Below are 25,936 nucleotides of genomic sequence, written 5' to 3' on the forward strand. Positions count from 1 at the left end.
TGTCAATGGACACTTGGGTTGCTTCCATATCTTGGCTATTGTAAATACTGCTGCAATGAAAATGGAGGTGCATATATCTTTCCAAATTAGTGTTTTTGTTTCCTTGGGGTAAATATACATCATACACAAAAATAAACTCCAAATGGATTAAAGACCTAAGTGTGAGACATGAAACCATAAAAAATCCTAGAAAACAGACAGTTTCTCTGACATGGGCCATAGCAACATTTTTCTAGATATGTCTCCTAAGGCAAGGGAAACAAAAGCAAAAATAAACTATCGAGACTACATCAGAATAAAAGTTTCTGCACAGCTGTTTTGTTGATAGTTGAAGGAAACTATCAACAAAACAAAAAGGCAACCTACTGAATGGGAGAAGATATTTGCAAATAATATATCTGATAAGGGTTAAGTATCCAAAATATATAAAGAACTTATGAAGCGCAACACCAAAAAAAAAAAAAAAAAAAAAAAAAAAACCCAAAAAAAATGATTAAAATATGGGCAGAGGACCTGAAGGGAGATTTTTCCAAAGAAGACACACAGATGGTCAACAGACATATGAAAAGATGTTCAACATCACTAATCATCAGGGAAATGTAAATCAAAACCACAATGAGATGTCACCTGATACTTGTCATAATGGCTAAAATCAACCACACAAGAAACAACAGGCGTTGGTGAGGATGCGGTAAAAGGGGAACCCTCATGCGTTGTTGGCGGGAATAGAAACTGGTACGGCCACCATGGGAAACAAAATGGAGGTTCCTCAAAAAATTAAAAGTAGAATTACATATGACCCAAATAAAAACCAAAAAAAAAATAAAAAATGGACAGAAGAGACGAGGGTATCATAGCACATATCCCCCCAGGTTTCTCTGATTTTTTTCCCTCTAATTATCTCTTCCTCTAGCATTTGATTCACAGTGGGCTCACAGGTCTCCAAACTGGGGTCACAGAGGGTATAGCCACCCTCTCCGGTAACATTACGTCAGCAAAAACCTACCAGTGCCAAAGCTCTCTTCTCCACACAGAGAGCACCGTCCTGAGTCCATCAGATTTGAGAAGAATCTCCATCCAGCTGGGGTCTCATACACAGGAACCTTCATCGATTTGGCCACTCTGAAAAATTAAATTCAAGGCAACAGTCAATTCATATCTCTTTTCCTTTCTTTTCTCAGCACAGAAGGAAGTCTTTAGAATTTATTAACTCCGTAACTAGACTTCGGAACATTCTGGTCAGTGTTGACATTTTTCAGGATGTTAAGCCCTAAGGTAGAAAACGACAAATAGCCTATTCCGATGTTTCTCAGTTTTGCTTTCCCCATAACACAGAAAATATTAAGTTAACGTACAGAATATTCTCATTTATGTTTCCCTTCTATAAATGTTCCTTTGTCTTTATGGTAAGATCCCACTTGGGGAGTTCAGAATCTAAATTAAGAGGGAGGTTGGTTACAAACACTTTGGAATATTATTGGACACTATCTACAGACACACACACACACGCGCGCACACACACTGTAGGACTTTTAGGATCGAAAGACTTACTCTACCAGCTGTTAGAAATGTTGATAGCTAACAGCTCACAGATATGTCTCCTACTCTCTGTTAAAGAGAGATGTCTCACTCAAAATCATGCTCCCTTTGGGGCACCAAAGTGGGGCACCACTTTGGGGCACCAAAGTGGGGCCCCACTTTGGGGTGGCTCAGTCGGTTAAGCGTCTGACTCTTGGTTTCAGCTTAGGTCATGCTCTCACGATTTGCGGGTTCAAGCCCCGCCTCAGGCTCTGCAGCTGGCAGCATGGAGCCTGCTTGGGATTCTCTCTCTCCCTCTCCCTCTGACCCTCCCCTGCTCGCACCGTCTCTGTCTCCCTCAAAATAAATAAACAAACTTTAAAAATATCATGCTCCCTTTCCTGGGTCAGTCCACATCCAATGACTGGTCAATGTGGGATATTTAAAGGTCTAGCCTCCTTGCCCCTATTTGGCCTAACTCTGTAGGGCCATTTCAGCTCCAGAGATCCGCGTAGGTTGGCTGAGGTCTTTGTCGTGACTGCACTGCAGTCCAACCTCTCTCTTTCTGTCCAATCCCCTTCCTCACTCCCCCCGGCAGGTGCTGGTTTTGAAGACACGTTTGATCTGGATGGGCAGAAAGGAATAAACTTCCCGCAAGCAAACCTCTCTCCGAGCTGCTTCCTGGGGAGCCCAGTGTAGGACAGTGCGCAACAGAATACGAACGCAAGATTTTACACAAAATGATCACAGAATCACGATTCAGAAGAACCGAAACCACCCGGATGTCCACTGAGTAGAACGGACAGAGGCTCTGTGATATAGAAGGAGCTCCCTTAAATTTCGCTGAGCATACCACCGCTACATGCAACCCCACAATGAAGCTCACACACATTCTATCACGTAAAAGAAACGGGGAAGAAGAAGATACACACTGTAGCGTCCCATTTACATCCACTTCAAGGACAGCTGAAACTAATCAATGCTGTCACAATTCAGGCTCAGCAGAGTAGAGAGGTCACGTGTTTTGTTTAAGATTCCACAGAGGTAAGAGGCAGAGCTAGAATTTGGACCCACATTCTGCTTAATTTCTGCTCATGTTCCAGTCCACGATACCATGTTGTCGCCCCAAATGTTTTAAGAGACATACAGATCTCAGAGAGTATGCTGGGGAATGATCCGGTTCTGTACCAATGACCTAACGAATTTCATCTTTCCCACAAGCAAGCAACAAAAAGCAAAAAGACACCAAATGCCTGCCGCTAACAAGATCTAGTTTTTCAAAGGGTATAAGCACAGAAGGTGGCCAGGAATGGGAACCAGGACGGGAGTCTTGGTGAAGAAGAGGAAGAAACGTGCATAAAGGACAGAGGACACAATGCAATCATGATTTCGTTAGGTTTTTTTGTTTTCTTTAGGTTTTACTTTGTGGCCAGCTGGAGAAAACAGAATATCTAGAAACCCTTGCCACAGGAAAGCAAACACCTTCCTTTCCATTGATACCAAACATAGTTCATGTGTTCAAGATCTTGAAAAATTTTGTGCTAAATCTCTTTCAAGTTTGCTTTGAAAAGAAGCACTTTTTAGATGTGCCAGGGTTATATCAAAGGTTCTGTTGTGTATTTTTTTTTTTTAGTGGCCTAAGAAAGATACACAAATCACACTTATATCCTGGTAGGAACAATGAAAGAAATCCTCCCCAAACTGTAGATCAAAGGTAAATTTTCACAGCCATTAATTTCATAGTCAGAAGCTGAGGGAAGGAGGTAGAATAAGTCACACAGAAGCTTCCCAGTGTCAGCACAGAGTAAAGCCTAGGTCAAAATTCATTTAGCAAATATGACTGTATATGATTGCCAAAAAGAATGTGCAGCATGGAACAGACACAAGGGTAAGAAAAGGGTGGACATACATTTCCTGGCTCAGACACTCTTGCAGGTTCAAAGCCAAGTTGGCAGATCTAAAGGGAGGGGAAAGGATTTCCCTAGCTCCCACCCTTCCCAATTAATCACTGTCAGAAGGTCATAAGGCTGAGGGCTGAGGCTGGAGTTTTAGAGGACCGGATATTTCTATAAAGAGGAGCCCCAGACGCAGCTATGCAAGCTAAGATAACAATGTGGGTAATTCAATCCCGGGATCCTGAGCATGAGCTGATGGTGTCCTAGAGTAAGAAAGGAATGCCCTGCCCCCACCCCCCACCGCCCTCCTCCCTCTACTGGAACTGGGGATCCATCCCAAACACAGCATTCAGCAAATACCATGCTCTAGACTGGTGTTTCCACAGGAGACCCCCCTGGAGATTTCTGACAGCTCAGAATGAAGCCGCTCACACTGAGGGTCTTCACCCCCTCTTGGCCGCTGCCACCACGTGGTGGAGACAAACAGAAGAACTCACTTTCTAGGAAAGGCCAGAGTAGGAAGCAAAAGCAAGAAAATCAATCTCAACCCCAACTGTCCTGCAAGTGGGAGTTGAGTTCTGGTAGTTAAACAAAACAAAACAAAACAAAACAAAACAAAACAAAACAAAACCAGAAGCCCCCTGGTGGGTGTAAGCTTCTGGGGATGAGTTGCAAACCTCTAAAAATGCGGCTTCAGGTTGGAAACAGCCCCCACCTATCGTTCCATCGGTTTCTCTCACGCAGCTCACGCCAAGCTCCTCATAACCGGACCATTTCTCATTTTCCGAGGGTGCGCTCTCATTTTTGCTGTTGTCAACTACTCCTGCGTCCTTTTTCATGCTTTGCGTTTTACCCGGATTAATGCTTTCGAATCTCTGTCAAAATACTCCACGTCACTTCAAGACCGATCTTAAGTGCCCTGCCACCATGAAGCCTGTGGCAGACGCTGCTAGGTGACCAACAAACCCATCTCTTCTCCCGGACACACAGCGGGATTACACTTCCCGACCCCCCGCCTCGCAGTGAGCTGTGGGCCACATGGTGAAGTTCCAGCCAATGGAACTTGAGTGGAAGTGACGTTCAGATCGGGCTATTCAAACGTCCCATCTTCCATGTTCTTTCTCCTTCTGCCAGCTTCATGGGGACAAGCCTAGCAAACCTGGAAGCTATACGTTGAACACGGTGGGCCCACAATACGAAAGGACCTAGGTCTCTAACTTGCCATTTGGAGCGGAATCAACCACCAGTCAGGAACACCTGTCTTTAACTTTTGATGACTGAGAACCTTTCGCTGCGTTTGAGGGATTACACGTTTTGGGACTAGCGTTGTAGTCGCAGGCTCCATTATCCTAATGAATACAATTCCTCTTCATTATAATAAATCCAAAGTAATGCTTCCTGCGACTCTGCTTCCTCTCACTTGGCGGGGGCCTTGTTCGTGTTGTCATTGTTGGCGCTGTCACCTTCTTGAACTTTTCTTCCACACACAGACGCACACCGCCATCACCACCAATGTGTTCAAAGCTCTTCGAGGTAGGAACTACATCGTATACCCTTTTACGGCTCTCCGATGTTTAGGATAATAGAGCAACTTGTCAGATTTGCCCTTCATAAATTCTGTATGATTTCAGTTGACTAATATCTATCATTTAAGCAGTATGGGTGGATGGCAGGGAACAAAGTATCCCTATTTTCTGGACTTTTTTCCCTTGTAGTTTCCTAAAAATATAGCTAAGTCATTTGTGCATGTTTTATTTAAATTAGTCATTTTGAGAAAGAGAATTTCATCAGTTATGAATGAGTCAGGCTATCACAATGAGACCAAGGCATTTCCTGGAAATAAAGATCTTGTAGAATTAGGGCAATGACTAACTGAAAACAAAGGTTTGAGGAGCAGGAGAATATATTTTTCTATTTCACCAGTCTGGTCATCACCCTACCTTCATGCGATCAAACAAGATAACAGATACAAAAGTATCCCAACAGGGCTCTAAAATCTCACCAGGTGAAGGCATGCTGACATACCAGTTTTGTGCCTTCAGCGTAGTGCACGACCACAGTAGTTATTCAAGTATCCATTAACCTAATTATACAGTACTACATTATTATGCGTGATATACTCTGCTGGAATATCAATGGCTAATGACACTCTTGTAGCATGTGAGAGAATAGGCAAATAAACAATGATTAATTATATCAAGTGTACATGAAGCATACCCAGCTGCTCTTGGAATCCTACTTCGAGAAAGTTGCAATAGACTTAAAGAGCGCAAGATCTGGGTTCCTCTTCCTTTATCTTCAAATGTCCACTTTCTTGAGAGCCAAGGAGGGCTCATGACTCTAATTTCTACACAATGAACTCCCAGCCCCCCTTTTAAAAGCCCCCAATAGCAGAGAGTAGAAGATATTTTCATCACATATATCCAACAAAAGACTTATATGCAGTTTACATTTAAAAGACTCATACAATAATAAAAAAAAAGAGGCACATAACCATTTTTAAAAGCCTTGGGCAAAAGTCTTGAACAGTCACTTTACAAAAGAGGATATTAAATTGACCAATTAACATATGAAAAGACGCTCAACGTCAGTAGAGATCAGATAACTGCAAATTAAAACTACAGCGAAGGGGCTACCTGGGTGGCTCAGCCAGTTGAATGACTCTTGATTTTGGCTCAGGTCATGATCCCAGGGTTGTGAGATCAAGTCCCATATCAGGGTCCAAGCTGAGCATGGACCCTGCTGAAGATTCTCTCTCCCCCTCTGCCCTCTCCCCTGCTTGCCCTCTCTCTCCGTAAAAATAATAACAGGGGCGCCTGGGTGGCTCAGTCGGTTAAGCGTCCGACTTCAGCTCAGGTCATGATCTCACAGTCCGTGAGTTCGAGCCCCACGTCGGGCTCTGTGCTGACAGCTCAGAGCCTGGAGCCTGTTTCGGATTCTGTGTCTCCCTCTCTCTCTGTCCCTTCCCTGCTCACACTCTGTCTCTCTCTCCTTCGAAAATAAATAAACATTTAAAAAATTAAAAAAAAATAATAATAACAATAACAATAATAAAATAAAACCACATTGAGATAATACGACACGCCCACAAGACGAGCTGAGAAGGTGGTATTGCCTAGTCCTGGTGAAGATTGGGAATTCACGTATTGCTAAAGGAATGCAAATCAGTACTGACTGTGGTATATTTGTTTACGTGACATATTCACATAAAGGAATAGCACAGAACAGAGAAAATGAACAAACTACCGCTACATCGAAAAATATGAATGCATCACACAAATATAACATTGAATTAAAGAAATCAGCATGGAGGAATATAAGCTATATGATTCAATTTACACATAGTTCAAAATAGGCAAAACTAATCATTGCCACTGGTCTAGGCAGTTGTCTTTGGGACAGGACACGAAAGGCACAGGCAACAAAAGCGAAAATAAACAAGGAGGACAACATAAACCAAAAAGTTACTGCACAGCAAAGGCAACTACCAGCAAATTGAAAAGACAACTTATGGAACAGGCGAAAATATCTGCAAACCTTATATCCAATAAGGATTTAACATCCAGAATACGTAAGGAACTCTTACAACTCAAAAACAAGAAAACGAACAATCCAATAAAAAAAAACAGGCAAAAGATCTGAGTAGACATTTTTCTAAAGAAGACATACAAATGACCAACGGATATCTAAAAAGATGCTCAACATTACTAATCATCAGGGAAATGCAAACCCAAAACCACAATGAGATATCACCTCACATCTGTTAGAATGGCTATTATTCAAAAGACAATAGATACGAGCTGGCAAGGATGTGGAGAGAAGGGACCCCTTGTGCACTGTCGATGGGAATGCAAATCGGTACAGTCACTATGGAAAATAGTATGACAGTTCCTCAAAAAATTAAAAATAACTACCACATGAGCCAGCAATCTGACTTTTTGAGTACATACCCAAAGGAAATGAAAACAGGATCCCCAAAAGATATCTGCACGTTCATGTTCATTGCATGATTGTTTACAGTAGTCAAGATGTGGAAACAACCTACATGTCTGTCAACAGATGAATGGAGTCTACGGCCATACCACCCTGAACGCGCCCGATCTCGTCAGGTGAATGGATAAAGAAGATGTGATATGGATGTACAATAAATATTGTCCAGCCATAAAAGAAGAAGGAAATCCTGCCATATGTGACAACATGGATGAACCTGGAGGGCGTTCTGCTACGTGAAATAAGACGGAGACAGAAAAACAAATACTACCTGGTATCCCACATACATGGCGTCTGAAAAAAGTCAGACTCCCAGAAACAGAGAATATATTGGTGGTTGCCAGGCCCTAGGGGGTGGGGAAACTGGGAAGACATTGGTCAAAGGGCACAAACATCCAGTCAAGATGAGTCAGTCCTGAGGGTCTAATGTACAGCATGGGGACTCTAGTTCATGACACGTATGGCATACTTGAAATATTCTGAGAGTAGCATTCTCACCGAAGAAGAAGTAACTATGTGCAGTGATGAATGTGTTAATTAACTTGGCCCCAGTTACACTGGTGACAGTCACTGGTGATAGAAGTCGGGATAGCCCTTATCTCCAGGGAGGAGGAAGGAAGCAGTTCATTGAAATGGGGAACAAGGGATCTTCAGGGTCCCTGCTTTGTTGCTTGATCGAGATGGTATTTGCATGGGAATATTCCTTTGTGAAAAGTCCTTGAGCGACGCATGAGTTGTCCTTCTCTTTACATATGTTATACTTCAATAAACATTTACTTAAAAGAAAAAGCCCCCTGCAGTATTTATGACCCAGGCCATGTTTGAATTGGTCATGTTTACATAATCTCAAGAAATAAACTACTGAAAATGGAGTTTAATAGCATTCTGGAGATTCTGGTTAATGTCTAGCAGACATTGACATCTAGCAGAACTGCCCCAGAATGAGCCCGTCGGTATTTTCACGTCGATGAGTTCACTCCCAGATCCCTTCTTTGATGTCTGGCACTGTCGGCTGGAGCTGCTCGAAGGTAAAGAAGGGCTAATGTGAGTCTGCACTTTAAAAGCATTTCTAAGGCAGCCTACTCGCCTTCCAAATATGAATTAGGCAGAATTCAGTTAGGCCTTACTTTCCAATAGCCATCGTAAAGTGTCCTCTTTTTCCCCCCCACCATTTAATAAATCTTTATTGATTATTCCTGAGCTACTATACTAAGCACTGGGGACACAGTGTTAAATCAAACACATGTGGCTCCTGCCTTATGTGTCTTAGGATCAAAGACTAACCAGCACATATAAAACTTTTATTAGGATGTGCTATCATGGAGAGATGCTCATCAGTTGGGGTGGGAGGAGGACTTTAGTTAGGAATTCCTAAGAAGTGACATTTGACCTGAGATCTAGAGAATGAGTGTTAGCCATCTAGGTGTCTTAGATGGGGTTCCCTAAAGGCAGGCCCTGAGACACAGATTCCTCTACTAGAAATTCATCGTGGAGAGGAGTGCCTGGGTGGCTCAGGTGGTTAAGCATCGGACTTTGGCTCAGGTCATGATCTCACAGTTTGTAAGTTCAAGCCCCGCATCGGGCTCTGCGTGAACAGCTCAGAGCCTGGAGCCTGCTTCAGGTTCTGTGTCTCCCTCTCTCTCTGTTCCTCCCCTGCTCACACTCTGTCTGTCTGTATCTCTCTCAAAAATAAATAAAGATTTTTAAAAAAAGAATTTTTTTTAAAAAAGGAATTTATCATGGAGAGATGTGTAAGGGCTAGAAGAGTAGGACGGAGAAGGCTGGAGGAAACCAAGCAATACTGTGATCTCAGGCATGGCTGTGCAAAGAGTAGCTTCAGCCAGACGTTTCCCTGGGACTCTGGACTGTAAGCCTTGCCTCAAAATTGTCCTGATCTGTGACAAGCTTGTTGTTCTTTCAAACCCTCACTTTGAGCTATTGACGAAAGGCCCCTGGGGGAGAAGGGCTTAAACTCACAGGCATTTAAGTCTACTCTTACACTCACCTTTTGGATGGAACAAGTCACACTTTCAGGTACAATAAAATGGGAGGCTGTCATACTAAGATGACCACAAAAGTTTTTCAACCGCGTATATAAACTTGAGCAGAGAGCTGCCTGTTCCTGAGGCCTGTAATAGCTCAGCCTGGTCTAGACCTCAAAACTCACATATTAAATCACACCTTGCCTGCCCATCCTATCAGAGAGGTTGTAAAGATCAAACGAGATGGTAAATAATGAAATGAAAGGGCTCTAAGAACCACAAAATGCCCTACAGAGTAACCGCATGATCACTGTTGTTTGCTTTGGATCTTTCACTTAATTCAAAGGGAAATGGACATTTCATTTAAAGAATATTTACAAGAAAAAAAAAAACAAGAGATAACTGCATATCTTATGTTCCCTTTAAACATCTAGTTTTTGGCCAACTGTAAAACAAAGGTGGACCCCTAACCCAAGGGCCTTTGCTGCCTTATCTAGAAACTTCTGCACTTGCATTTTAGATAAGTGTTATGGGGGAAAAATAGGATCCTTCTCAATTAGATTATACATTTTGTTAGGAAACATAAGGCAGGCATATTTCTGAGGATCTTGACTTTGTTTAAAAGGAAAAAAAAAATGGCTTTGGGAAATTGACCAAAGAGCCTAGAGAAAAATATGTAAAATGGAAACAATCACAGGTTTACACTCCCAAGCTAGTAAATAATCTGGAATCCTGTATCTGGGAATTAACAAGTGTCTGTTTACAATCTTGATGCTTGAGCACTTTGATGTAAACTGGTTCTGGTTCTAATTATTTTCAAAGAATAAAAATTGTTGAAAGGCTAGGGCTGGTGAGTTTGAAGCCCCAAGAGTTCAGCTAAGCTGAGGCATAGAGAGACAATCATCAGCAGTCTTCCAGATTCCTATGAGATTGCTTCCCGGGCAGCAAAAAGTGAATTGCCTTCTTGTATTTTGTTTTGCTTTGAATTCCTGGTTATGTAGACACCTTACTGAAGCTGTTTTAAACTGCCTATGTAATACAGTTGGAAGATTTAGAATCAATGCATTCACTCCTACAGGCCAAAAGTAGTCAGAAATCATGTGACAACTTGAACCCAGGAGATAATGTGTCTCCGTAAACAAAACTTCTCTTTCTTAAAACCTTTTCTTTCTTTTCTCTTCTGGATTCAATTAGCATCATTTCCTGGAGGATATTACAGAAATCTTACCGATCCTATGTTGTAAAACAGGAGAGAAGGAACATCTGGGCTTTGGACGTTAAATAAATATACACTGTAAATGGATACTCACTCCAAAAGAAGAACAAAGCCCAGGGTAAACCGGTATTTGTATAATGCTACATCACCATCCATGGCTAATACCACAAGCAGAGGTAAACACTGAAATAGGATGGCATAATCAGTTTTCCTAAAGCAAACATCTGTTCCTCGCTCTGGTATTTCACATTGGATTCAGTTTCAGCAGTGCCACAGGGACCTCATGGTTTGTCCCCAGTGTTCTATGAGCCTAATTTTGACCCTGAAATGGTTCATGTGAACATTTTCAGTCTAAATTTGACAGAAGAGTTTTGGCAATCTATCCCCAGAGCAATATGAAAGGGGGAAAGAAGAGAAGAATGAGCAGAATATTCCACATGTTGGGTCTAAATACAAGGAAAAGATTGATAAATTTAATTAGTTAAAATGTGTAAAAATTTCTATCTGTCAAAGACACCAAAAATAGGGAGGTAAGCCATAGACTAAGGTGTTGGCAATCCATGAAACTGAAGGATTAGTAGCCAACTTAAATAAAGAATCCCTGACAACCACTATGATAAGCTCAGTTGACCCATGCCATTCACAGAGAAGGAAGATTAATTGGCCAACAAGAAAATATACAGTAAATCAAAGAAATGAAAATTTAAAAACAGACAGACATTGTCAAAATGTCACACTTACCATGTAAAAAAAAAACCAAGAAGACAAAAATCTAATAATACCAAGTGTCGGTGGGAATGTCAGAGGAAAATGGAAACCCAAACATTGATGGCAGAATTGTAAATTAGTACACTCACTTCATAGGGCAATTCGAGAATTCCTAGGGGAGTTAATAATACTCTATGACCCAGCAAGCCAGCCTCTTGGTACTTATCTTAGAGAAACTGATACGTATGTGCACAAGGAGGCATGGATCAAGGATGCCTCTTACAGCACTGCTGGTGAGACAGAAAAAGAACAAAACCATAAGCAACCCAACTGTCCATCAGTAGAGGAACTGACAAACTGATTTGTTTATACAGCATCAAATAAACAGCTGTGATTCAAGGGCCCCAATGCATAGATTGCAAAACACACACACACGCACGCGTGCACACACACACACACACACACACACACACAAAGGAGAAATTAAATGTGTATTTTTGTCTTGCAATATTATCTTAGATCGCTGGTATTCCAATTACTATTTCTCCCTCACTAGAACAAATTGAAAACCTAGTGAGATATCATTCCTACTTCTAATAAAAGGTTTCAGGTATTTGCAACTCTGAAGGACTAATGGGACTAAATGACTAAATGAAGACACCTGACACCTGGTTCAGAGAACCATCCAGAACCTGCCTGTGCCACCAGAGCACAGAGCAACTAGGAAGATCTTCCTTGTCCCAATAGCTATGCCTCTAAAGGCAGGAAGCAAGTCGGTGTCCTTTAGCCTGCCATAATTAATTGGCCTGGGAATTTCCCAAGATTCTTAGTCAGGTCTTTCCACTTGTATGCATAGAGCTCAAAACGAACTTCCCTTCCTTCCTTCCTTCCTTCCTTCCTTCCTTCCTTCCTTCCTTCTTTCCTTCCTTCCTTCCTAATTAAGAGAGGGTGCTTAGATTCTGTGTAGTATAAGCATTTCCCCCTCCCTCTTCTCTCGCTAACCTGTCCATCAACATCACAGAGAAGAATTCACTAGTTGTGCATATGGTTCTTAACAGAGATTGTCATTTTCAGCTCACATTAGGGAGTTAGTTCTTGGTTTCTTGACAGAAGGAAGACAAAGAACCTTCTGGACACAAAGCACTCAAAATTCCAGGAGGAGATGTCTGCACAGAGATACAAAGGCCTTTAGATTTGGTGGGGTTCCCTCTGGGAATGTGAGCAGCATGCTGGTTTTGGAATAGACCACACAAGTCATTCTCCTGGTGTTTTATCTCATGGGGAACTCTGACATGTGGCCAAATTGATGACCCAGGTTGCCGTTTCTGGGAAAGTCAGCACAAGCCATCGGGCAGCTCTCTCTAAATGGGCTCTGATAAAATTAAGCATTCATCAAGGGACACATAGGAAGTCACCCACCTAACAGGAACCCCATATTCAAGAATGCACCTACCCTTCCAGGATTTCCACCAGTCACTCAGGACCGGGTTTAATCTTGCCCGTAAGGGTAAGGAAACTCCATGCCACATTAAATTCTGCTCTAACATCACTGTGTCTTCAACCTTCTTTTGGCATTAATGATGCACGGTTATGAGGAAAGAAGCTGTTGAAAAAAAAGGTGACGTCCTTTTGTGGGAAATGAGTTTCACGACCCAAGATAAAGCTGAGTAGACAGGAAAGGTAGGCAAACGCGGCTGCCTGAGGGATCAAGTCCAAGCACCTTCACAGGAGGATGGGCACTGGATCACGAGTGCCTGAGTCTCTGTCTAGCTCCGCCCTTCTTGGCTCTGAGACCGTGGCCAACTTACTGAAACTCAATAAGCCCAGCTCTTTCCCCTGTGAAATGGAATAACAATGGGAGGGCTAAATGGGGTGATGCTTGGGAAGCCCCAAGCACCCAGAGCAGGTCATGGACATCAGCAACAGCCATCAGCATCATTGCCTCTACAGCTGCTGCTTCCTGCCCCCCTCAGCCTTCCGCCATACCAAGCCGGTATTCTTCTAGAACCTCCTCAAAGCACCATGCGGCTTCAGACCCTTGTACACATAGTTCACTTGGGTTCACTCTTTGTGTCAGTCAGAGCCCCAACAGGAATAGATGATCCACTCAAACTGAGTAATTCGAGGAGAGTTGAAAACAGGAACTGTTGACACAGGTGTGGGCAGCCGAGAGGAGGAACATAAGGAACACTACACGGCCCCAGGGCAAGTAACATCACCCCACCCTCAGATTCATTCCTGGAATCTGCAGACAGAGCTGGGTGCACGGGGCGGCCTGGCAGGAGCCATGACCTTCAGAAGAGGCGCGTTGCCAGTGCACGGACTCCTCTGACACGTATATAAAACGTAATTTACATTCCAAACCTAAATCCTTCAAATACCAGTGGAAGCAAGTACATGAGACCATTGAAAGTTCAGGATAAGATTAAGTTGCGGTGGATGGATTTCCAGGGAGGAATTGCATACAAAGGGCTGACTGAAAGGACAGATTACCTTACTTCTAATTAAGTGTATGTCAGCTTACCAAGTCCACTGCTATTAGTTTATTACAAGCAGGTAGGAGATTACGGTAAAACTGGCCTCTCTTTCCTTTTGTGGGATTTCTTAGAACTGAAACGCTTATTTCACAATAAAACTTCAAAGACAGAGTAAGGTACGCACTTCTCATGATTACAAGGAGCACCTTATGGGCTTGATGTCTCTTTTAACATCTATTGGAAAACACCGGGTGAGACGGACCGAGAACTATATTCCTTACAAGACTGTGGCAGGGGTGTCCTCCAAAGATATTTACTCTCATTGAACACTTTTTAAAGAAATTTTTTTTCAATGTTTATTTATTTTTGAGAGACAGAGTGTGAGCGGGGGAGAAGCAGAGAGAGAAGGAGACACAGAATCCGAAGCAGGCTCCAGGCTCCGAGCTGTCAGCACACAGCCTGATGTGGGGCTTGAACTCATGAACCATGAGATCACGACCTGAGCCAAAGTCAGACATTTAACCGACTGAGCCACTTAGGCGCCCCCCGTTGAACACTTTCGAAGAGCAAGAGAGAAGGAATGTGTCGAATAATTTCAAGCCACGTCAAGGATTCACAGCAAGGCCTCCCAACGAGGCCTGAGAGATGAGAAGTTGGAAGGGCATCCGGGGGAGCAGAGACACTCCTCCAGGTCCTGGATTGCAAGAAGCTGGGAGCTCAGCAGGGAGGGCGGGCAGCCCAGGGGCACGGCGAGTGGGTGGGGGTGATGGCGGGGCTCTGTGGTATCTGAGCAAGTCAAGCCCTCTTCGCCTGAGCGATCGGGTTCTGGGGCTCGGCCCCCAGGGAGCCAGTGGGGAAAGAGGAGGGAGGAAGGAAGATCAGGGGCTCGCAGGCAGAGAGACCTGAGCAGTGCCGGCTGTAGCCGAGATGAACTCTCCCTCGGAGAGCCTCTTCCTAGTCGTCCCTGCGGGGACGGAGACCAAAATAGGTTGGCAAGAACACACAGTTCCTGAAATTAATTGGAAAAGCAGAGACTCCCCAGGGAAATGAGGCCACTCAGCTGCCTGTCTCCCTTCTCAGAGTTCGAGGCACGGGAATATTTATTGTTTATGTGTGTGGATCCATTCTGTACGACGGCCGCTGCGGGGCCTAAGCGGGACTTTGGAGAAACTTCAACACAGAGGGAGGGTGGAGTCAAGAGAAGACAGGATGGCTTCTGGACACTGAGAACCAGGGGGTACAGTCTCGTGTGAAAGGAGCAATTCTCTTTAGGTCAAGGCCCCACGTCCTACGGTGAAGGGATGACAGAGATAAACGGAGCAGTAGGAGCACCACTGGCTACGTCAGTCCAGAGCTACAGCCCAAGCGTCACCCTTGTGCTAAAGGCACACCTTCTTCAAGATCCAGTCATTTCCAACTGTCCAAAGTGTTGCCTCACGCTGCTTTTCTTAGAAAAGAGCACTTTAATGCCAGCTGCTGAAACGCTGTCGTAATAAATATTCAAACGTAGGTATCCTCAATAGGAACACTCTTCCCTTGGATTGTGGTATCCTTACACAGTGTACATCCTGTGCAACCGTATGCAGCAGCTGTCCATCAGCCTCCCGTGAACTTGGGCAAAGTAGAAGCTACTGCTGTTAAGTCCCTTGATCACATTCCTGGTGTACCTGTTAAGTCTCTTAATCACATTTCTGGTGTACCAAGGGGTAGATCATATGCTCCTCGATGGTCACAGGACTGAGAGTGGACCTGAAAGCCTACGACAGTCTTGCAACAGTTGAAGACAAGGATTTGAATGGAACATTTTATTTTTCTCCATCCATACGGCCTGCCCAATAGCATTTGGTGGGGGAGAACTTGGGAAGTGTGCATGTGTGTGAGACCTCACTCGTATCATACCCAACATACTAAAACACATCCACATGTCATATAAAAATCTACGTTTCACTCCAAAAGCATCTTGAAGGGATTTTTATAATTCTGTTTTTGAAATGACGAGGCAACAAGTTACTCAAGGAACCACTGGCAATCATTTCTCATTGATCATGCGCACTCGGGGGGTCCTTTCAAAATGAGAAGATACACTCCACAAATGATTTTCCAGTGCGAGGATGATTTCTTGGAGACTGAATTTGATGACGAAGGGTCAATATGTTGTTGCATTTCATACACACTAAACTAGGCAGTTAATCATGTCAGGGTTGCCGTTTTCTTGATTTTTGAAGCTAGTAATGTTTTCAGGTCTGTAATTTTAAGTCCATGAGTACTGAAGGCCCTAGGCTAGTGGGTGAGAATGCTAATGCCAATGCCCTGGGGCACGTGGGCATATGTGTGCTTGTATGTCAGTGTGAGCATGTCTGGGTGGGCAGGTGTATATACACATGTACACGTATGTATGCGTGTGGAGTGTGCGTATCAGTGTATGTACGCGCACGTGGGTGTGTGTGTGCGTTGGGGATAAGGGACGGTGGTGGGACTCATCAGACCCATGGGTAGTTTCCTACTCAAGAAGGTTCCAGGGACAACACTTCATCTTCTCGTGCACTCTATCCCCACAACATTCTGCATATACCATACTTACTTCTAGAAGGTCCTACCAATTTATCTCTGCGCACTCCTCCCCAAATTCTCTCAGCTAGCTCACGTCTTCTCTGCCAATATCCAATGCCATTAACTAGCCCCATCTGGAAAACCAGGTATGGGTACATGTACTCCCCACACACTCACCTAGCCCTAGGCGATCAACTGAGCTCCTCTGAAAATCTCAAGGCAACGTTCCAAGGGTCAGAAGAAAGAAATGATCATTCACTTGTAAGTGATTTTCTAGCCGGATGAAATAGGACAGTTGTGGGATGTTTTTTATCCTCATGAAACCAAACGTGCATTTGCAGTCCAAATATAAGCAGCGAAATGACTCCCATATGACGGAAACGTTTATAAACTTGCAGTAAGATGACATCTACAGGGGGCCCAGATAATGTCCCCAAGGGCCTAAGCCAGTATACAAGCTTGGACAAGGTTCCTTCCACTTTTGCCTAGCTGCTAGGGCTTAACTACTCAGCCTCTCTAAAGAGGCGGGTGCTTCCCACATTTTCTTAATAATCGCGATCACCCAGAGTACTTATGAAAGATACAAATTTTCAGGTCCCTCTGCTAGAATATCTTGAATTAGAGGTCTCGCTTAGGGCCCAAGTGTCTTTACTCATAGCAAGTAATGTTTCTCGTTTGCAGGAGCCTCTTATTTCTAAGAGAATGTATATAAAAAAGAAAAAGGACGAACAATATGCAAATGAAAGTGATTAACCTACATACTCATCTACACCCTGGATGTTGATGTTAATAACTGAATTTTGATGCACATATTGCTTAAGAAGTCCTCACAGGCTATTACCTGATTGGGGTCCGGACGCACATTGACATTGGACATCAGGGTTAACACAGATGCGAGTCTATAGTGTAGGAACAGGGATGCGGGCACTCGAACCCTGGCAGGCCAAGACGCAGCTTGTGCGTCACCATGGCAACGTTCCTTGCAAATGTGAGCAGAACAGCTGGCCCCCCAGACCTGTTACATATCCCGCTGGCTTTGAATTCAGACAAGCCTGGGTTCAAAGCACAGCTCTTACCCTTTCGATTCTGTGACCCTCACAGGCCAGCGCTTTTCCTCTCTTATCTTGGGTGTCCACATCTCAGGATGTGGGCGGCTACTGATACAACCCGCTACTGGAGCAGTTGGCCTTGCTTGGCTGGCTTCTCACGGGAAGCACTCGAGAGGCTGTGCCTGGAACAGGCGCGAGCTTCTTGGGCGGACAAGCTGGGTTCAAAGCCTGCCTCCAGCTTTCACTAACTCTGTGGCTCAGCTGTCACCGCACTTCCTCGAGCTTCGGTGTCCTCCCAGGTAGAGATGGGGGTGGCCACGGCATCCAGTGAGCCCTCCAGGAACACAGCGCAAACTAAACGGTGGCAATCCTCACCCTGGGTGGGGAGAGCGGGGGCTTTTGAGGATTTCCCAGGAAAACAACCACCCTTTGGTGACAGCCTGCAGGGAAACGGGGGCTGACTGAGGGGTCTGCATCTGAGGGACGGCTGTGCGGGACCAAGACCTGCCACCACCACACTCCTCGCCAGCCGCGTGGACTGCCCAGATGGTCTCCTGGGAAGGGGCTGCATGCGAGCCGCAAGTGCTATGATCTTGGGAGCCCCGGCAGGGAGCGCTCACAGCTGAACTTGGCAGTGAGGGACAGTCCGTGCTCCCCGGAAGAAATCCTCTGCTCTCCTACAGTGCCAGGCACCCCTCAGCCACAGCCTTTCCACCCGAGGTCCTTGCCCGCCTCCTCTGCAGAGAGGGCTGTCTCCTTCTCTGAATGACAACGCCCAGCACATGGCCAGGCAGGATTATAAGAAACTCAACGGCTGGGGGGGGGGGGGGGGGGTAGGTTCTAACATGCAGAACCCCACCTGCTTTGAGAATCACCGTAGGCAGAAACAGGAGCTCCTCCTATGAACAGAAAAACAGCTTGAGAACCCCTGACCTTCCCGAGCAAAGAAGGGAGGTCCCAACAAATGCAGGTTTGTTAAGGAAATCAGCATGGGACTCCTGGGTGCTGGGTAGAAACCTGTGGGTGGGACCAGGGCTCTGCCTGATGGTGCAGGGGCCTCGAGGAAGGTCACACACAGGCCTCCCTAAGTGTCTCGCCCAAGTCCCCTCGACCCGGATGATTCCGCTAACGTGCGGCTGCTGCTGAACCTACCAGAACAGAAGGGACACACACTGTCCTTTTGACCTGTCCTGCAGGACTTCTGTCTTCTTTACTGGGAAATAAAGCTCAAGAAGGCGGAATTCAAAGAAGGGAGTGAGTGTAGAGTTATCTGTCACCAGAGGAGACAACCTCCTCACCGATGGGTAGAAGCCCCTTCACCCTGCAAAGCCCCTCCTTCTTTTCCGTCTCCCCCAACTCAGCCCTTTCTTTCCTGTTGGATTTTAACCCGGAAGGGACACCAGTGCTCTCTTCTCTCTCTCCCTCTTTGGTGCCACTGCTGTAGGGGTGGGGTATTTACTCCTGAGGAAGGGACAAGATTGGAGCATGAGTCACATTTGGTGAGAATCTACCGAGGACCAGACCCTGTGCTGGGTATGTCCCCACAATGACGCACGGATGCCATCAGGCAACTCCCTGAGGTCAGCTTTATTATAACCCCCCGCCCCCCCGGGGCTCTAATTCTTGTTGTGCATCCCGAAAAAGTACCCCGGCCCAGAGGCTCTGCTACAGGGGTGGCCTGGAGGCTAGACTGGGGTGTCCACTGGGGAGACTGAGCCGAGGGTCACTATGTCACTCACGGGTGGCACTGAGGAGCCCTTAGTACCACAGGTCATTTCCGTGGAATCGCTATAGGTTTGCAACAAACCCTTTCCTTGTCTTTGCTCTAACGTGATTCATTTCCACCCCTGGGAACCGAAGGGCCTGGTTTTAAACAACCATTATCACCACAGACTACAAAACCGAGGTACCAAGAGGCGAGGCAGCTCATCCAATGCGGTAAACTGGGAAGTGGCCTGGCAGGGATTCAGGCCCTGACCTGCCTGATTCCAGGAGCCATGCTCCACGCAATGAATGGTGCCAAGACATTCTTCAGGGCCCCTAAGAGCACTTCTGGATGTGCTTTGCCTATAAAGGAAATCTGTTTATAAAGTCTGCTGGATCTGAGCAGCAAGAATCCAAAGTAGAGCTCTCTTCTGGCAGTAATAGTAATAATCTAATAGTAACAACCACAACAGCTAATGATCAGTAAGCATTTACTACGTGCCAAGTACCGTGCTAAACACTTCTGAGTGAATTTCATCCCGCTTATGCTTCCCATTTTCGGACGAAGACACGGGGGCCCAGAGAGGTTGTGTAACTAGTCCAAGATCTCAGAGCTAGGAAGAGAAAGTTCTGTGGTCCAAAGCCAGCTCTCCCTGAACTCGAGACCTGCCACCATACCAAGCCAAATGCTACAGCCAGACGAGACTCCTCTGGAACCTTCCGGAGGCCGTGGTTAGCTCGCTGCCGCCATCATAACGCTGCATAACCCGGAGTGGGCTGGGCAAGTGCACACCAGGGTGAGCTACTGGTGAAGTTCTCACTGCAGGTCGGAAGGCCGACTTGTGAGATGGGCGTTTGGTGAAAACTAAGATGCCAACAGCTCTAGGCAGCAGGCGGGGTCCCCTGAGGCTTCCTCCCTCACGCTCGGTGCCAGCAACCCCCTGTGATTTATGCTTCCAAGTAACACACAGTTTGCAGGCACCAAGTCCGCGGTAGCGAGGAGAATGGATGGGCTGCCCGGGGATGTTTTCCCCGCACGCACCATGTTCCCTTAAAAGGCCTCGAGTATATATACGGTTCTGACATGAGGGCAAAGCCACAGAACGGCGGGGCCTCTCTTCCCCTTATATGGTCAAGTATTACAATGGCACCCTCCCTGCTAATTTATGAAGCACACGAACGGAGGAATGTCCACCAGGAGACGTGGGGATGTTTCGCCAGGGAGAAAGTGCAAGGCTCATCTCACTGCCTAAGGACTTACAAGACCAAGTGCAACAGAATGCATACTTACTGAGGTGTGTGTGTGTGTGTGTGTGTGTGTGTGTGTGTGTGTGTGTTTGAAACTCTGAAGAATAAACACTTTTGTTCCTCTCTCAAATATCAACACGTCTTGAAGCCAAAAGAATATGCAGAACCCCCGCCAACTGAGTATCAGAGAAAGAGGAAAATAAAGCAAGAAAAAAAACCTGTAGAATTGATCCTTCATATGTTTGCCCCCTCCTAGCCTAGCCTTTGTTTCCCCACTACACAACACACACACACACACACACACACACACACACACACACACACACACACACACACTGCATATATACAACCAATCAAGCACCTAAAAGAAAGGACAATTTCATTTGAAACATAACACAGAAATAGGACAGAGGACCAGTCAGCCCCAACGAGCACCCATCTCCTATCTACAAAAGGCCTTAGCCATGTTGTTAGAAGCCCCGGACCAAGTTTTCCAATCCAATGTCTGTCCTGACGCTGGAACCAACAAAGACAAGAGGGTGTATCGGATTAGAACGCTCAGGAAAGTGTTCTGTGTGTGCATCATAAATCATATGATGTCCAAGTTCAACACTAAGGTAACGCCCCCTAGAATTGTTGTTTTTCAAGTTACTATTTATTATTTTTATTTAATACACAAGTGTGTTTCTTGGGTGTATCCAAATATACGTTATGCCACGATTTAAGCTATTTTCACCCTTGCTGTAATTCACTACCGTTTGCTCAGGACCCTGAATCTATTTGGAGTGTATGCAGGTCCAAATGACCAAATTCTTCTATCCAGCCAGAAATTCTTCCATTGAGCATCCCCCATAGCTTTTAATGACATGTTGTACAAGTTAGTACAAAAAGATTCAGGCTTTTATTACATAAGCCCATATACCTTGACCATTTGTAAACTCCATGTGTCCATGGAGCACCGTGCATGAAACCAAATGATTTTAAAAAGCTCTTGGAGATCCCCAGAAAGTTCAGTACAAACGACGACACTCAAAAAAAACCAAAAACAAACAAACAACAAAAAACAAAGAAGACTATGCTTCCTTCAACGTAACTCCGCAAATGAGATGCATTTAATGTAAAAGTGTAGCCCGAAGGTTCAACTTCTTAAAACCGGAAACTTAGAAATCAGGCCCTGCTGATACTGAATACACGTCCTCACCTGAAAGGGTTCTATTTATAGAACAGTTCGCACAGTTCAGACAACACGAAAGCAGTCAGAGTGCGCACGGCAGTATCTCTACCCCACAGCTCTGTCTCACGGCTGCATGTGAGGCAGAAGGAGTGAGCAGGGGTGAGGAGAAAACGCAGGGGCCCTGGGTTGTTATGTCTCAACACACGGGGAAAGGAGCTCCTGGCTACCCTACCCAGGGGCCCATCATCTCCCCAACATCGTCACACTGTCTATAGGGCTGAGGACAGGGGCTTTCGGGAGCACATCCACTGCCCAACTTTACACATTTTTAAATATCTTCAGCATCAACTGAGAAAGTTCCCTTTCAAAGACTGAGAACCAAAGAGCAGGTGAGCAAATCTGTAGGCTTGACCACCTGCGTCAGAATTACCTGGCCATTTTGTTTAAAAGGCAGATTCTTGGGCTCCATTTAGCCCAAGTGAATCCAAATCTCTGGGGGTAGAGCCTTAGAATCTGCAATTTAACAAGAATATCTCCACCCACCCAAACCCCTAAGATTCTTACGTACATTCTAACATCGGAGAAACACTACTATAAGCACTCAAAAAAAAAAAAAATCCTATTGAATTAAACACTTTCTTATATCCAACTAAAAAATACAATCCCAAAGTATACTTCTCCTAAGATTTTAGGGAAAGGGATCTCAGGGAACAGTCAGTCCAACCTCTGAAATAAAGCGGAGCTCCTGGCAAAGTGGCTGAGTTGGCCCGGGGTCTCACTGCCAGTTTATGGCAGAACCCTCTCGGAGTTCTGGTCCAAGGTCTGTCCCTAGACTATTGCTTTTTCTGCCATCACACGGAACACCTTCCCTACCCCTCCCTGCACCACACTCACACCCATCCACACATTCTCCGGGGGTGATCTGGAAGCTGGTTTTTCTGCCTGTCCAATATCCAGCCCCTTCTCAAGGAAACAGAACTTTACTTCTGCAGAACCACCCTCTTCCCCACTGCATGTCACTCCAGGTGACCCCCTCTTCTGTGGCCAAAGAGCGAGCATGTGACCCAATGCAGACCGAGCACACGCTGAGTCATGAGTAAAGTGAAAATGGGGACAATGTATGGAGTTTCTTCCTTGCTCTTCCTCCTCTCTGAGGAGATTGTCCATAGTCCCTGCCATCCATGTTCCTGTTAGTTTTGAGACTAACTTTTCCTTTCATTCTGAGACTTACCCCTGATCCTTCTAGTACATTCTTTCTCAGTAACCTAAAATTGGTCTTGTTACTTATAGGTCAGGAACCCTACTTGACCTCTCCTTCCTTAACCCCAAACCGCAAGTATATAAGCATTTGATTCTATCTGCTGGAAAGAGAAGTTGGGGTTCAATATCTCCTTTTTGAAAACAGAGAGTTTCCGTGAACTTGCAGTTGGATGGGTGGGGGTGTGGTCCTGGAAACCCAGTCTCCATCAATACCCACCACCCCACTCATTCCAAAAAGCCAAGTATTTTGCTTTTGATCGTCGAACACCCCATCCCCAGACTAAAAGTCTTAAGATACTATCTGTGCCGTTGAAAACGCAAATAGTCATGAACCCACAACGGCAAAGTAATCCAAACATCTCTTTTAAGTGGTACACGCAATCTCAAGATGCAGTGCCAAGAAGTTATTGGGCTTACCACATCTGCACTGGTAGACAGATTCTCTTCCTTGTCAGTCTGGGTTTTATCTTTAATGTCCTCTCCCCAGGGCAGCACTACGGTCCCTGACGTGTGGTACATCTGTGTGCAATTTCCACGTAATGGGAGCGAGGCTCAGTTATATTAAAGCCACAAGTGCCATTAAGAGGTCTTTCTGCCAAAACACATATGGCTCTTTTGTTACAAAGCTATACAAATGTTTGTGTTTTCTGTTTAACTTGGCAGCAATGCAAAATTTCAGACTCTCTACTGCTCTTCCTCTGAAACGATTGCCTGTCTCCTGCTGCAGGTTATTTGTCATTTGTTGTGATTCTCCAAAATAAGTTCTAACTTCTTGGAGGGAAGTTCTAAAACTCTGCTGCTTCGGAGGCTCACCGTCGGGTAGCTGCTCTAGAGAAGTGCTATACGACCCAGCAGCACCTTCACCTTAAGAGTGAAACTTTAAACGTGTATTTTGACTTGTTTTTTAACCTACAGTAAAACGAGGCTTTTTGGTGTGTTCTGTCCTATTGTTTCTCACATACGTATGAGTTTATGTAAGTAGTTTCACAATCAGGAGACAAAGCATTTTCCATCAGTCTCAAGAAATTCTCGCAAACTCACACTGATCCCCTACTTCCAGCCCCTGGTAACCATGGCTCTCGCTTCACCTCTATGGTTTTGTCTTGTACCAGAGAAATAGACTCACACAGTATATGACATTTTTGACTCAGGCACCCTTCACTCGAAACAATCACTTGAGATTCATCCAAGGTGTTGTGCTGATCAGCGGTTCCATTTTATTGTCAAGTAGTATTTCATTGTATGGATATATCACAGTGTGTTTATCCATTCACCTGTTGAAGGACTTTGGGGTGTTTCCTGTTTGGGTGATATGAATAGAGCCGCTCTAAATATCTCTGTCCAGGTTTTTGTGTTAACATAAGGTTTTATTCTCTAGCGTAAATATAGAGGAGTGGAATTACAGAATCATGTGCCAATAATCTATGTAACAAGCAACTGACAAACTGTTTTCCAGAGTGGCCGTTCGTCCCATTTTGCATTCCCACTCGTAGTATATGAGAGCTCCAGATAATATACATCTTCACCAGCACTTAGTATTAGCAGCATTTTTTTTTTTTTTTAGCCATTCTGATTGTTAACGTTGTTGTTTCTCACCCTGGTTTCAGTTTGCATCTCCTAAATCCTGATAATGTTGAATATCTTTTCATGTGCTCATTTGACATCCATATATCCTCTTTGGATCAAGTCTTTTGCCCATTTTTAATGGTACTGACCGTTCCAACTCTTCCAATATGTTGAAAATATTATTGTCTCTCCTAGGAATGACTTTAGCACTTTGGTGGCCATATTTATTTAGGTCTATTTCTGAACTCTGTTTTGTGTTTCATTGATCTATATGTTTATCCCTTTGCCAGGGCCTACTGCTTTCGGCTAATCAGAAAATGTGGTTCCTCTAGCTTTATCCTCTTATTCAGAACTGTTTTAATCATTCTAGTTCCTTTGCCTTTCCATATAAATGTTAGAGTCAATCTATCTATATCTCCCAAAGTCTTGTGGGAATGTTTATTGGAATTGTATGAAATCTACAGATCAATCATAATCAGAAGATAACCGATACCTTTGCTACATTGAGTCTTCTAACCCGTAAACATGGTATATTCCCTCATTTAGGTATTTTTTTTTTTATTCTTTTTAATTTTTTTTTTTCAACATTTATTTATTTTTGGGACAGAGAGAGACAGAGCATGAACGGCGGAGGGGCAGAGAGAGAGGGAGACACAGAATCAGAAACAGGCTCCAGGCTCTGAGCCATCAGCCCAGAGCCCGACGCGGGGCTCGAACTCACAGACCGCGAGATCGTGACCTGGCTGAAGTCGGACGCTTAACCGACTGCGCCACCCAGGCGCCCCTAGGTATTTCTTAAACAACGTTTTGTAGTTTTCAGTATATATAGATCCTATATGTTTTGTTAAGTTTAAAGCCAAGTGTTTCACGTTTTTGTTTTTTTTTTTGAGCAACAGTAAATAATATTGTTTTTTTTCTCACTTCAGTTTTCAACTAAACTTTGGTAGCATATAGAAATACAATTAAGGGCACCTGGGTGGCTCAGTCAGTTAAGCGTCCAACTTTGGCTCAGGTCATGATCTCACAGTTCATGCATTTGAGTCCCACATTGGGCTCTGTGCTGATGGCTCAGAGCCTAGAACCTGCTTCAAATTCTGTGTCTCCCTCTCTCTCTCTGCCCCTCCCCTACTCATGCTCTGTCTCTCTCTGTCTCTCAAAAAATGAATATACATTTAAAAAAAAAGGAAACAAATACAATTGGCTTTTGAGTGTTGACTTTGTATCCTCTGATTTTCCTTTATTAGTTTTAGGACTTTTTGTGGATTCCTTGGGATTTTCTATGTACAATCATATGATCTGTGAATAAAAACTCTTCCTTTCCAATGTCTTTTAATTTCTTTTAATGCCTTATCATATTGGCTACTACTTCCATTATAATGCTGAATAGTAAGTGGTGAGAGTGGAAAAACTTCTCTTGTTCTTTATCATAACGGGAAAGCATTCACTTTTTCACCATTAAACATAATTTTAGCTGCAGGTTTTTTGTAGATGCCCTTCATTAGATTGAAGAAATTCTCTCCTATTCCTAGTTTAAATGGATGTTGACTTTCTGTCAAATGATTTTCTGTCTCAGTTGATGTGAGCCTATGGTTTTTCTTC

The 25,936-nt window shown here is 44.5% G+C and overlaps 1 protein-coding gene across 2 annotated transcripts in view; it reads right to left on the minus strand.

The window, feature by feature from the left end:
• The window catches only part of PGM5 (phosphoglucomutase 5), a 194,327-nt gene that overhangs the window by 71,000 nt on the left and 97,391 nt on the right, over positions 1-25,936 (minus strand). For both annotated transcript variants that reach the window (XM_040449414.1, XM_040449413.1), the window contains exon 7: positions 1,007-1,122. In XM_040449414.1, coding sequence (XP_040305348.1) covers positions 1,007-1,122 — 116 coding nt within the window. The remainder of the gene's footprint in view (positions 1-1,006; positions 1,123-25,936) is intronic.

The sequence above is a fragment of the Herpailurus yagouaroundi genome, unplaced genomic scaffold, assembly GCF_014898765.1.
Source record: "Herpailurus yagouaroundi ecotype Mexico unplaced genomic scaffold, PumYag 199, whole genome shotgun sequence".
In the NCBI taxonomy this organism is placed as follows: Eukaryota; Metazoa; Chordata; class Mammalia; order Carnivora; family Felidae; genus Herpailurus; species Herpailurus yagouaroundi.